Here is a 13,601-nt window from a genome sequence, read left to right on the forward strand (position 1 = left end):
GTTTGTTGTTTTTTATTATTATTGTTGTTTTGAATATAAAAATAAGTATAAAACAAATTTGGATGTTTCTGTTTTGTTTTTTCATCATCATATTTCACTTTCATTATTACTAAGTAGTATTCTATATAAAGTACATCTATTGAAGTACTGTACGATTATGTACTTACTTGCATGCTCCTTAATACTTCAACTTCACTACATTTCAGAGGCAAATATTACTCCTAAACTCTTAATTCACTTCATTGATTTGATACCATGAAATACTTTGAAGATATTTATTCTGTTACAAAGCATAATAATATAAAGCAAGAATGAATTACAAATTTTTATTTAACTTTAATGATCCCTTTATTTTATTCACAACCTACCCAGCAGTATGGTAAAAATAACTAATGAACCTTTACTTGAATACATGGAGTAATGGGAGTGGAGACCAGACAGCTGATCAGATTCAGGTAATGAGTTTTTAGCTGCTATTCAAGGATTCAAAACCGCGCTCGCGGGAGTAGTTCGTGACTGTTTGGTTATCGAACATAGACCAACACGCCATGTCCTACTACAAAGCTGGGGAACAATAGTCTTGTAAGGGGCGGGAACAAAGGGGAAGTAGATAGATAGAATCGGAGGATGAAACCCTCTTTATTAGTCACATACATGCACACAGCAGAGCACACACAGTGAAATTGGTCCTCTGCATTTAAGTGCATCCTAGTACTAGGAGCTTTGGGCAGCTATCGTGCAGCGCCCGGGGAGCAATGGGGAGGGGGATTGGAAGTGTCCGGTGCCTTGCTCAAGGGCACCACAGCAGGGCCCAGGAGGTGTACTGGGACCTCTCCAAGTAGCAGTCCACTTTCTATATTTCAAGTCTGTTCGGGGACTTGAACCGGCAACCCTACGATTCCCAGTCCAAGCCCCTACTGCCTGAGCCACTGCTGGACCAGGGAAGTAGAAAAACAAAGAGAAAAGAGAAACAACAGAGCAGAAAAAAGAGAAAAAGAGGAGAAGAAATTATTTTCTTGCTCCCAATTTCCCTTTTGTAGCATTTACCTACAGCTTCAACTATGTTTTTGTCACTTCTCTGTTACAACAAACCCACCATGGACCTCTTTTTATCTTTTACTCACTACTTTCTATGCACACATTTGAGGTTGAAACCACTAGCTTTCTAACCACTTTCAGGCAAGAAAGCCTGAAGTTCCAGCTGATTAGGTACTCTTGATGGAGTATCCCCATAGATCTCATTACTTCATGCAGCCAGGTGGCTCTTGTGCAGGGTTCCTCCTAATGTATAATCCCTCCCTAACTTTACTCAACACCAGGTTGGTCATTCTATTATGATCACCTGTCATGCGATGTGTTGTCTTCACTGCAGTGTAACAACTGAAGCTATCCAACAAGTTAAACTCTGATGCAATAACCAGGAGTCTGTGTCGTAGTTAACATTTCACTGTTGTTTACTGAAGATTCCAGCATTACATGGCAGAGTGAAAACTGCAACAAAACAAAGTTTGACATTTTTTAACATAAAGTTCAGCTTCACATGAAGTCTTATGAAATATCCTTGTAAATACATGTAAATAAAAACGATCTTTTAAGACTATTATTACCTTCTCTTTCAACTTTAAACTTAACTTAATCTATCAATTATTTAACTTAACAATGAGTTTTACTTACGACTTTGCTTCTAGCATCTTTCACGGTCAGGAATTCTTAAGTATTAACTGTTTTCAACAGATAGGAACTGAGTGAGAAGTAACTGATGACAAGGCAGGAAGTGGTACGGAAGTTACAGGAAATTGTATCAAAGTAAAAGTTTGTATTCTTTCTCAATGTGTCAAAATAAAAGTCAAAATATATCGCCCTAATGGCGACACACTCCCCGCTGTGACCACTGTGAGGTCACTATACTAGCATGAACATTACATTCAACTAAGATCTACAACTGAAACATCAGTTCTTATGAAGAAGCAAAACCGTTTCCGTCACTGGTCTAAGGTAAGTCTTTGGTTGGCCTTGGTTTGCTGTCTTTAGTTCCACCTTACGGACTCTTCCATCTGTTCCTGGAATAGCCTTTGTGACCACTGCCAAAGGCCAGTTGTTGCGGGCAGCTTGGTTGTCTTTGAGGAGGACGATGTCACCGTCTTGCAGGTTCTGGTGGGACCTTGTCCATTTCTTGCGGCTTTGTAAGGTTGACAGGTACACTTGTCTCCAACGGTTCCAGAACAAGTTGGATAATGCTTGTACTTGTCTCCACTGCTTCGTGAGGAGGTCTCTGCCTGTGAAGTCACCTGGAGGTGGTGGGACGCCCACTTTCTGCGTTAACAGCATCGATGGTGTGAGGATGAATGGATTCTCGGGATCATTCGATACTGGAACTAGTGGTCTTGCGTTCAGAATTGCTGTCACTTCTGCCATTAGTGTGCACAGAACATCATGAGTTAGGCGAGTGCTGTGTTCGCGGAGCGTCGAATCCAGGATTCTTCGGGCTAACCCAATGAGGCGCTCCCATGAACCCCCCATGTGTGAGGCATGAGGCGGGTTAAACACCCAGGAGCATCCTTGATGTTGCAGATACCTCTGCACTGTGCTGTCTGGTTGATCTGCACTCAGCCCAAGTTCTTTGCAAGCCCCAATGAAATTTGTGCCGCAGTCTGACCTCAGTTGTTTGGCTGGTCCTCTTATGGCAAAGAAACGCCTCAATGCGTTTATGCAGCTTGAGGTGTCCATTGAGGTAATCACCTCGATGTGAACTGCCCTGGAGCTCATGCAGCAGAATAGTATGGCCCAGCACTTGCTCTGAGGTTGTGTCCCTCTGGTGCGTCTGGTGGAGACGTGCCAGGGTCCGAAGACATCCAGTCCCACATACGTGAAGGGAGGGCAGGTTGTAAGGCGTTCTGTGGGCAAATCTGCCATTTTTTGTTCCTGCATCCGTCCTCTAAGTCTGCGACAGGTGATGCACTTGTGAATAGTTGAGTTAACGAGCCGCTTGCCTCCCAGGATCCAGAGCCCAGCAGCTCGTACAGCACCTTCTGTTAACTGGCGACCCTGATGCTTTACTTGGGCATGGTGGTATCTGGTGAGAAGCAAGGACACATGGTGTTCTTTTGGGAGAATGACAGGGTTCTTTTGTTCAATGGACACATCTGCATTCTTCAGTCTGCCTCCAAGGCAGAGGAGGTCATCCTGTAAGACTGGGTTGAGAGAGCGTAGGCAGCTGCTTAACGGAACTTGCTTTCCTCTCTCCAGAGCTTCAAATTCCTTCACAAAGGTATTCCTCTGAACAGCTCTGATGATGACTTCTCTTGCTTGGGAAAGCTCATCCACTGAACGAGGTAAGTCACAGTGATGCCATCCCTTGCACTTGCCTGTCGGAGTGCTGAAGGATCTCCCTATATGAATAAGGAGTGCGATGGCTCGTTGGAGAGTGTCGAATGTGGAGAACCTTTCAAAGCGCTCTGTGCTGAGAACTTTCCCTTGTAGATCAGTAATGTAGCTCTTCACCGCTGGACGGACCTCTGCATCTGACTCTGGTGAGACTATGCTGAATGACTGAGGTATGACTGAGGCAGGGTCTGGCTGAACAGAGGGCTTGCGCAGGAAGGTTGGTCCGTTGAACCACATTGTCTTTGTGAGGTGTGCTGCTGGGACCGACCGCGACGCCAGGTCAGCCGGATTGTCTTCGGTGTTCACGTAGTGCCATTGTTCAGGGATGGTAGACTGGCGTATACGCTGGACCCGATTATGGACGTACACATAGAACCGTCTGGACTGGTTGTAAATGTATCCAAGGACAACTTTGCTATCAGTGTAGAACTTTGTGGCATCCAGCTTTAGATCCAGTTCATCCTGAATCAGCTCAGCTATTTCCACTGCTAAGACTGCTGCACACAGTTCAAGTCTGGGAATGGTCGGGTCTGATTGAGGGGCAAGTTTGGCTTTTGCCATGACAAATCCCACGTCTACTGTGTCTTCTTGGATGGCTTTCAGGTAGGCTACGGCACCAATGGCCTTCACAGATGCATCGCTAAAGACGTGGAGTTCTACTCGCTCAGCCTTGGCTGGGCAGATGCCTGTGTACATCCTAGGTATATGAAAGTGCCTCAAGTCTTGAAGCGAGTTTCTCCAAGCTTCCCACTTGCCTAACTTATCTTCAGGCAATGGGGTGTCCCACTCCGATGTCTCAGAATTCAACTCTCTGAGAAGGCCCCTGCCTTGGATCGTAACTGGAGCCAGAAACCCTAAAGGGTCGAAGACACTGTTCACCATTGAAAGAACCCCTCGACGGGTGAATGGTTTGGTGTCGGTTGACACAGAGAAGGTGAATGTGTCACTTGCTATTTCCCACAGGAGCCCCAAGCTGCGTTGGGTGGGTGACTCATCTCCACTGAGGTCTACATCCCTTTTGGCTTGTACGCAGTCCTCACTTGGGAAGGCTTCCAAGACAGCCTGACTGTTTGAGACAAATTTGTGGAGCCTCAAGTTAGACTCAGCAAGTGAGGCTTGAGTCCTATGAAGCAGCCCAATAGCCTCTGCATCAGTTGGGACAGAACAGAGGCCGTCATCAACATAAAAGTGCCGTTCGACGAAGTTGACTGTGTCTGTTCCATATTTTTCTGCGCCATCTCTGATGGCTCTTCTGAGCCCATAGATCGACACTGCAGGAGATGGGCTGTTCCCGAAAACATGAACTTTCATTCTGTAGTCAATGACCTCGTTGGCTACGTTGTTGTCCTTGAACCATAAGAATCGCAGGTAGTTTCTGTGCTTTTCGTCCACAAGGAAGCAGTAAAACATTTGTTGAATGTCTGCCATCACAGCGACCTTGTCCTTTCGGAACCGCATGAGCACTCCTAGAAGGGTGTTGTTCAGATCCGGTCCAGTCAAGAGCACGTTATTCAAGGAGATCCCAGACTGTTGGGCACTTGAATCAAACACTACCCTGATTTGATCGGGTTTCTGTGGGTGATACACGGCAAAGCTTGGTAAATACCAGCACTCTTCTTCTCTTAGCTCTGGTGCCACCTCAGCATGGTTGTTTTTCAGCAGTTTACCCATAAATTCCACGTATTGCTGTTGCATTTCTGGCTTTCTTTTGAATTGGCGTTGGAGTGAGCCAAACCGCTTGAGTGCTTGCTCGCGGTTGTTGGGAAGCTGTTGCCTAGGTAGTCTGAGCGGCAATGGAGCAACCCAGCTGTGTGAATCGTTTCTGTAGACGTCTTTGTCCATCATTTTGAGGAAAGTTTCATCTTCGATTGAAGGTGCTAGCTTATTGTCCTGTTCCGTGCAGTCAAACACATTTTGACCCAGACTGTGTTCCTTAGCTCTGGGTGGTAAGGCACTGTTTCCTGGCAGTCTGTCGTGAAGTTCCTCTTTAATGTGCAAAAGGCTTGTGCATGGCTGGAAGAGTGAGGGCCGATGACAGTCGACCATGGCCGTCCGGAAGGAACTGACGTTCGGCTTGTGTGTGCTCCCTAGACAGACTTCTCCGACCAGCACCCAGCCTAAGTCAAGGCGTTGTGCGAAGGGTGCATTGGCGGGGCCGTTTATTTGTTCCCTTACTTTGTGTGCTCTGATTGCGTCTCTCCCTAGCAGCAGGAGGATTTCAGCAGTGGGGTCCAGCTTTGGGATGTGTTCTGCTACCTTTGACAGGTGAGGCTGATGCAGAGCGGCATTTGGTGTGGGAATTTCAGACCGATTATCAGGTAAGTCATTACACTCAGTGAGTGGTGGTAAGGGAATCCTAACTTTTCCATTGAGGGACTCCACGATAAAATCTGATGCCCTTCTGCCGAAAGTGTCTACTATACCAGAACATGTTTTCAGTTGGTAAGGATATGGCTTAGTGTGGATGTCAAACTTGTCAAAGAAACTGGACTTGGCCAACGATCGGTTGCTTTGGTCGTCTAACACGACGTAGGCCTTGATGGCTTCCTCTGGGTGGTCTTTCTGGTACACTCTTGCCAGGCATATCTTGGAGCATGACCGTCCGACTTGTCCTGTACCACATACTGCTGTGCAGCTTGCGCTAACCTCACTGGTGTCGTTTACCTCTTCTCCCTCCCCGCCATGCTGTGGCGAGGTCAGAGGAGTCGTGAGGTGCGGTGCTGGTCCTGGGTGCATAGCTGAGATATGTCGGGTGCTGTCACACTCAAAACACTTAACAATTGTAGTGCAGTCCTTTGCCATATGGTTGGTTGAGCTACAGCACTTAAAGCAGATTCCGTTTTCTTTCAGAAATACCTTTCTGTCATCAAGAGTTTCGGCTCTGAAGGCTTTGCACTTCTTCAGTGGGTGGGGTTTTGCATGTATTGGGCAGATCTTACTCGGATCACTAGAGACATTTGACTCTGTGGGAGTGACATTGATCTTGTGAACTGCAATGGGTTTCTTGAAGGTTTTAGGAAAGGCACCTTCAGCTCTGACAGATGACATTGTGGTGGTATTTAAAAAGGCAAAGCTAGGGTCATTTCTCTTCTTGGCCTCATAGCATATGAGTTTCGTGAAGTAATCAAACGGTGGGAACCGTCCTCCATTTGCTTCTTTATACTTAGAACCGGCCGAGATCCATTTTTCCTGGAGTCCATAAGGCAGCTTGGTCACTATGGGTTCAATTCCGCGTGTCGTGTCCAGGTAGGACAGGCCTGGTAAGTAGCCATCTTCTTTAGCACACTGCACTTCCATAAGCAGGTCAGCTAGCTCTCGTAGCTTCAGATTTTCCTTGGCTGAGACTCTGGGAAATGCATCCAGTCGGGTAAAGAGGGCCTTTTCAATCACCTCTGGGGCTGCATAACACTCCTGAAGACGTTCCCAAGCTTTCCCCAGTGCTATTTGTGGACTTGCTATGTGCACTGCACGGAGACGTTTCACCTGGTTGCTGGACTCTTTTCCAAGCCATCGCGTCATCAAGTCCAATTCCTCAGTGGCTGTGAGACCAAGTCCTTGAGTGGCATTTTTGTATGATGACAGCCAAGCACGATAATTTTCAGGTTTATCATCAAACTCGTACAAACTTGTATTCACTAGGTCACGCCGAGCTAAATATTGTGCCAGGTGTTCAGTTGCAGGCATACTTTGAGTATTTGTTGGCTGGGGGTTGAAGGATGGAGCTCCAATATTCAAGTCACTGATCTGCGAGGTGAGAGTCTTGGGAATAACCCGCGGACCTTCTCGGGTAAATGGATTCTGGCTGACTGACTCTTTGGCTGCTGGTGGCGCATAGTCTAAGTCATAGTCTGTAAAATCCACATTGTTTGTGCTGTCGTATGAAAAAACAGGCGGCTGATGGCGTGAAACAAAGGGGTTGTTCGGGCTATAACTGAGAGTGGCATAGGTAATTGGTTGAGTTGGTGGCGAACTAGCCTTCATGGCTGTTTGTTGGACGGAGTTAGTGGAATGGAAGTGAGTTTGGATGTATTCACTTGTCCGTTCAAGTTTGCTTTGTTCTGTTGAATTTGTTTCATCCAGCACAATATAATTGTTGCTTCCTGAAACTGCTGATTCCCAGACAGCTGCTACGGCTTCAGCTTCTGCTGCTTCACGGCAGATGGCTAGTGTTTCAGCCTCAGTCTCTTTTTTCACTTTTTCTATCCTAGCTTTGGCTTCTTGCTCAGCATATTCGGCACGCACTTTAGTAGCTGCTGCTTTTGCTCGTGCACGAAGTAAAGCATTGGTTGATGAGGCAGATGAATGAAAGCTGCTTCCACTTTTTCCTGATTTATTAGATGTAGTTTCCATCTTGACTCGTTATTCAATGCTAACTTCTCAGTCTTTTCACTGTGTTGTCTTCACTGCAGTGTAACAACTGAAGCTATCCAACAAGTTAAACTCTGATGCAATAACCAGGAGTCTGTGTCGTAGTTAACATTTCACTGTTGTTTACTGAAGATTCCAGCATTACATGGCAGAGTGAAAACTGCAACAAAACAAAGTTTGACACTTTTTAACATAAAGTTCAGCTTCACATGAAGTCTTATGAAATATCCTTGTAAATACATGTAAATAAAAACGATCTTTTAAGACTATTATTACCTTCTCTTTCAACTTTAAACTTAACTTAATCTATCAATTATTTAACTTAACAATGAGTTTTACTTACGACTTTGCTTCTAGCATCTTTCACGGTCAGGAATTCTTAAGTATTAACTGTTTTCAACAGATAGGAACTGAGTGAGAAGTAACTGATGACAAGGCAGGAAGTGGTACGGAAGTTACAGGAAATTGTATCAAAGTAAAAGTTTGTATTCTTTCTCAATGTGTCAAAATAAAAGTCAAAATATATCGCCCTAATGGCGACACATGCGATATTGGTTATAACTCTGAAATCTAATACAGTCAGTGCTTAACTTCAGTGCCTCATAGAAGTTGAACCACTGGCTCAATTTACCCCACAGCATTTGGCTCACTTTACCCCACAGCCACTTTTTTGGGTCTATCTTTGTCCTTCATGCTAATCTTTAGCTAATTGATTCACATGGTTTACACCTTGCTAAACAACCAACATGTTACATATTGTAAGAGCTGGATACATTTGCTTTGACAAAACAATATGTATACCTGACATGTTAAAAATGTACTTTAACAAGCAGAACATTAACATGGTTTAGTGTTAAACAAATCATTTAACACTTTACCAGGTGCTTCTCTCCATCGCAGCTACACAGAAATGATGAGTTCTTCTTGAATCTATGGTCACATGACAACGAATGTGCACTTCACTGGCTCAACTTACCCCACATCTGATTGAACTGGCGTGATTTAAATGACTAAGACCATGTCAGAAAAAATTTACAAAGTGTTTCATTTTAAAACTGTTTGCATTCCCATTAGCTTTTCAGATGTTTTTGTTGAGACCTCTGTCCACATGAAACACTTCAACACTGTTTCAGTTGACAAACAACAACACTGCATCAAAGCTAACACCTAGTTGGGTGGGATGGACTGCCCTGCTCAAATCATAGTTTCACAGCCTGACAAACTCAGCTTAACCACAGGTTAATGGCAACAGCTGTGCATTGAAAATGCATGATCACAGACAAAGTTAGAGGCAACAGAAAGCGGTGTCCTGAGCTTTGCTGCCACACATAGCTGACATACATAGGTATTTCGGCCCCCCTGCTGTCTGTCTTCAATAATTGATTTGTTTAAATGTGACATCTGTGTCACCGTGGGTTCTTAAGGGTTAAGGGTAAATAATGACATGCCACATTGTTTTTGAGCCAATAAAACCCTCTAAATTAAATATTTTTCAACTGAAAATTTTTTTTTTTTTCATTGACTTAAACAAAAACAAAAAATGAAATTAGTGCCATTTTTTTTTTTTTTTTAAATCTGTAACATTAGCTGTACAAGGGGAGAACAAATGGACAGATCAAGAGGTCTCGAGTACAAATCTGGATGAGCCCTTGCTTTTTTGACTTCAAACTGATAAGTCTAAACTATTGCCAGAACATCTGTGGCCGTGATCGTATAGTGGTTAGTACTCTGCGTTGTGGCCGCAGCAACCCCGGTTCGAATCCGGGTCACGGCAGCAGTTTCGAGGCTGCTCAAACGTTTTTGGCTTTAGCCCACTGCATCATTATTTCATTTTTAACAATTTAAACGCTGCTAGATACCCTAAAAATAGGGTTAGTGGTGCAATGGATAACGCGTCTGACTACGGATCACAAGATTCCAGGTGCAGCTCCTGGCTAGCTCGGTGGTATTTAGCCAGTAAATCAATTGTTCCTCATTAATAAAAGTACTTATCAAAAACTGTCTATAAAAGTAACCCTGGAGGGAAGAACATAATGAAGGGTCAATGGGCCTTTACCATTTCTAACAGCACCAACTGTTCGTCAGAGTCAATGAACATCTGAAACGAGGAACAATACTGTTATGGCACTTCATCATGAAACCAAGCGAATATGAAGTATTTTGTTTACTTTGGACTTCTGCTCATTTGAGCTTTAGCTTACTTTACAGTAATTCCCAGTCTATCAGTACATGGCTGAACTATGTCAGACATAGGTGGGTATATCTCAGGGGTAGAACATTTGACTGCAGATCAAGAGGTCTCCAGTTAAAATCTGGATGAGCCCTTGCTTGTTTGCCTTCAAACTGATAAGTCTAAACTATTGCCAGAACATCTGTGGCCGTGATCATATAGTGGTTAGTACTCTGCGTTGTGGCCACAGCAACCCCGGTTCGAATCCGGGTCACGGCAGCAGTTTCGAGGGTGCTCAAATGTTTTGGCTTTAGCCCACTGCATCATTATTTCATTTTTAACTATTTAATTGATGTTAAATACCGTAAAAACAGGGTTAGTGGCGCAATGGATAACGCGTCTGACTACGGATCAGAAGATTCCAGGTTCGACTCCTGGCTAGCTCAGCGGTATTTAGCCAGTAATTCAATTGTTCCTCATTAATAAAAGTACTTATCAAAAACTGTCTATAAAAGTAACCCTGGAAGGAAGAACATAATGAAGGGTCAATGGGCCTTTACCATTTCTAACGGCACCTCTCAACCAACTGTTCGTCAGAGTCAATGAACATCTGAAACGAGGAACAATACTGTTTCAGAAAAATCTCACTTAACAACGGCTTTAGTTTCAAAACAGGCTACATGTATTTATTAGGTAGCAGTCATCACACACAGAGCATGTGGTACAACTAGTTCCTCGATCAGTGTATTTCACATGCTTGTATACAAGAGAGGTTGTTGCACTCACAGAATGGAGAAACACCGGCTCAAAACAGTGTACAATCTTTTGTTCAGTTTATTATTATCATGTTAATCGTTGTCACATAGCTTATCATATGCCTAAAACATGTGTCATGCTTCTCTTCTAGGTAATCATACATCCTGTCATATATACTGTTATGCAATTGGGCCTTCGTTATCATGTGCACCTCTATCTTTGAAACAGTACATTCATTATTTTCCCCAGCAGTTACCCCCATAAACAATGAGCTAATATTGGAGGAACTGGTTTACCTGAGTGCAGAAAGGTATCCTTTTGAAGCAAGATGGCGCCGAGGATGGCTGCCGTGTCTCGAGCTCCTCACCAACTCCACATCTTAGTGTTTTTATTGTTTTACTTTGTTGGTTGTTTTTAACTTTTTTTGCAACATGCAAACCGCCCAAACGAGCCCTATCATCCAATATGATAGAGAACAACTTTTACACATCAGGTTGCTGGTGGAAAGCAATAATCCACCAGGACCTGCAAACAATGGAGAGTCTGTGTGTTTACCTGCTGGAGCTCTACCTGTGGAGCGCAGGAGGAAGAGACGACGAGGTTCCCGGGCCGGGGTCCTGGTCAGGCTGAGGAAACGTGAAAACAGGCCTCCTCTACCGAGTTTACTTCTGGCAAATGTCCAATCCCTGGATAATAAGCTGGACGAACTCCGTAGCAGGGTGGCATTTCAACGGGACATTAAGACCTGTAATGTTTTGGTTTTCACGGGGACTTGGCTCGACCCCACGATACCGGACGCCGCCATTGCTCAACACGGATTCTCCATTCATCGCCAGGACCGGACAATAAACTCAGGGAAGAGCAAGGGAGGAGGTGTGTGCTTCATGATTAACAACAAGTGGTGCTCAGATGTGGAAATCATTTCTTCGGACTGTTCTCCCAGCCTAGAGCACATCATGATCGGATGCCGGCCTTTTTATCTGCCGAGGGAGTTCACATCGGTTGTTCTAACAGCAGTGTATGTTCCGCCGCACGCTGACAACAACACAGCGCTGGAGGAGCTGTATGGGATTATTACAGGACAGAGACTTCTCGGCCAGAGGTCGCATTTATTGCGGCCGTGGATTTTAACAGAGCCAACACTCCTTTCCGGCATGGATATAAAGCCCTCCCCCGCACCCCCTTCGGCAAGTCAGACCACATATCTCTTCTTCTGCTCCCGGTTTACCGGCAGAGACTGAAGAGGGACCGACCAGTGACGAGGACAGTGCTGCGTTGGTCGGAGCAGTCTGACTCTGCTCTCCGCCACTGCTTTGGCATCACGGAGTGGTGTGTGTTGGAGGAGGACAATATAAACACACACACTGACGCGGTCATTTGCTACATCGGCAAATGCATCGATGACGTCGTGCCGCGGATTACTGTACGGACATTCCCAAATGAGAAGCCCTGGATAAACGGCGAGGTCCGAGCTAAACTTAAAGCACGGGCCATCGCGCACAGCGGCAGTGATTTGGATGAGTACAGGAATTCCAGGTATGCACTCCGTAGAGCTATTAGCAGTGCGAAAAGACAATACAGGGACAAGGTGGAGTCGAACTACAAGGGCTCCAACGCTAAAAGCATGAAGGTTTGGACTAAAAACAATATCAGACTACAAAAGGACAACGAGTGGTGCTGAGGAAGTGTCTGCATCTCTCCCAGATGTACTGAACACATTTTATGCACGCTTTGAGAGGCCCCCGGCTGTGGAGGCACAGAAGGCCCAGGATCCCTGCTCACTGGTTTTAACCAGTGCAGATGTGTGTAGATCTCTGAAAAGGATCAACACAGGGCTCCTGGACCTGATGGCATCCCTGGCCGTGCTCTCAAGGTGTGTGCAGTTCAGCTGGCAGATGTGTTCACAGACATTTTCAATAGGTCACTGCTCCAGTCTGTAGTCCCCACATGTTTTAAAGAGTCCATCATTGTCCCTGTCCCCAAAAAGACAAAACCCATCTGCCTCAATGACTACCGCCCAGTTGCACTCACCTCCATCATCATGAAGTGCTTTGAGCGGTTAGTCAAAACTTTTATCACCTCCTCCCTCCCTGACTCACTGGACCCCTGCAGTTTGCCTACAGAGCAAACAGGTCCACGGATTATGCCATCTCCCTCACCCTCCACACTGCCCTCTCCCACCTGGACCAGAGGAACACTTATGTGAGAATGCTGTTCATTGACTACAGTTCAGCATTCAACACCATTGTGCACTCCAAGCTCATCATTAAGCTCAGGGACCTCGGGCTCAACAGCGCCCTCTGTGACTGGATCCTGAGCTTCCTGACGGGCAGATCCCAGGCAGTGCGGATGGGGAACATCACATCCTCCACCTTGACCCTCAACACCGGAGCCCCTCAGGGTTGTGTGCTCATATATATATATATATAAATATATATATATATATATATATAAATTTATATATATATATATATTATACACATCTGCCATACATATCTGTTTATAGTACACATATCTATATATTATACATATCTGCCATATCTGTTATACGTAATATATGCATCTGTCCATACCTCCTCATTCAACAGAGTAAAGTGTTTAAATACTTTCAATGTATTCCACATATGTATATATTTCACATCCTCAACTCTTTATTGTTGTTGTTGTAAATATTCTTCTCTGTTTTTGCACTATTTTATTTATCTTATTTGCACCATGTATGTTGAGTTGTTGGAGGAGCATGGGATATAAGATTTTCATTGCCAACATATACGTTGTATATGCTGTGCATATGACCAATAAAACCTTGAAACCTTGAGATAAGCATGGATTTATGCCAAAAAATGATTTGAACCTGCATCCACTGCAGCAGGGATTGATGCCCCAGGGGACCGGCAACTGCCCATTCTTTAATTCTGAGCAA

General features: G+C 44.7%; 1 protein-coding gene, 1 long non-coding RNA gene and 2 other non-coding genes across 4 annotated transcripts; 2 read left to right on the forward strand and 2 right to left on the reverse strand.

The window, feature by feature from the left end:
* Positions 1-1,436: 1,436 nt before the first annotated feature.
* On the reverse strand, positions 1,437-5,157 carry LOC134881097 (uncharacterized). The gene is made up of 2 exons (XM_063908229.1): positions 1,675-5,157; positions 1,437-1,491 (listed from the first exon to the last, which is right to left on the reverse strand). The coding sequence occupies exon 1, from the start codon at positions 5,077-5,079 to the stop codon at positions 1,951-1,953; it is 3,129 nt and encodes a 1,042-aa protein (XP_063764299.1). The 5' UTR covers positions 5,080-5,157; the 3' UTR covers positions 1,437-1,491; positions 1,675-1,950.
* Positions 5,158-7,578: 2,421 nt separating this feature from the next.
* On the reverse strand, positions 7,579-8,276 carry LOC134881936 (uncharacterized). Its single transcript, XR_010168094.1, has 2 exons — positions 8,096-8,276; positions 7,579-7,912 (listed from the first exon to the last, which is right to left on the reverse strand). It is a non-coding gene; the product is annotated as an uncharacterized LOC134881936 (long non-coding RNA).
* A 1,178-nt stretch (positions 8,277-9,454) lies between these two features.
* Positions 9,455-9,526, forward strand: trnah-gug (transfer RNA histidin (anticodon GUG)). Its single transcript has one exon. It is a non-coding gene; the product is annotated as a tRNA-His (tRNA).
* Positions 9,527-10,295: 769 nt separating this feature from the next.
* trnar-acg (transfer RNA arginine (anticodon ACG)) lies at positions 10,296-10,368 on the forward strand. Its single transcript has one exon. It is a non-coding gene; the product is annotated as a tRNA-Arg (tRNA).
* The last annotated feature ends 3,233 nt before the right edge of the window (positions 10,369-13,601 follow it).

This window comes from Eleginops maclovinus, chromosome 19 (genome assembly GCF_036324505.1).
Source record: "Eleginops maclovinus isolate JMC-PN-2008 ecotype Puerto Natales chromosome 19, JC_Emac_rtc_rv5, whole genome shotgun sequence".
Taxonomy (NCBI): domain Eukaryota; kingdom Metazoa; phylum Chordata; class Actinopteri; order Perciformes; family Eleginopidae; genus Eleginops; species Eleginops maclovinus.

Excerpts from the sequence above, each read along its gene's own strand:
- LOC134881097 (XM_063908229.1), bottom strand. The coding sequence starts at position 5,079 with ATGCAACAGCAATACGTGGAATTTATGGGTAAACTGCTGAAAAACAAC.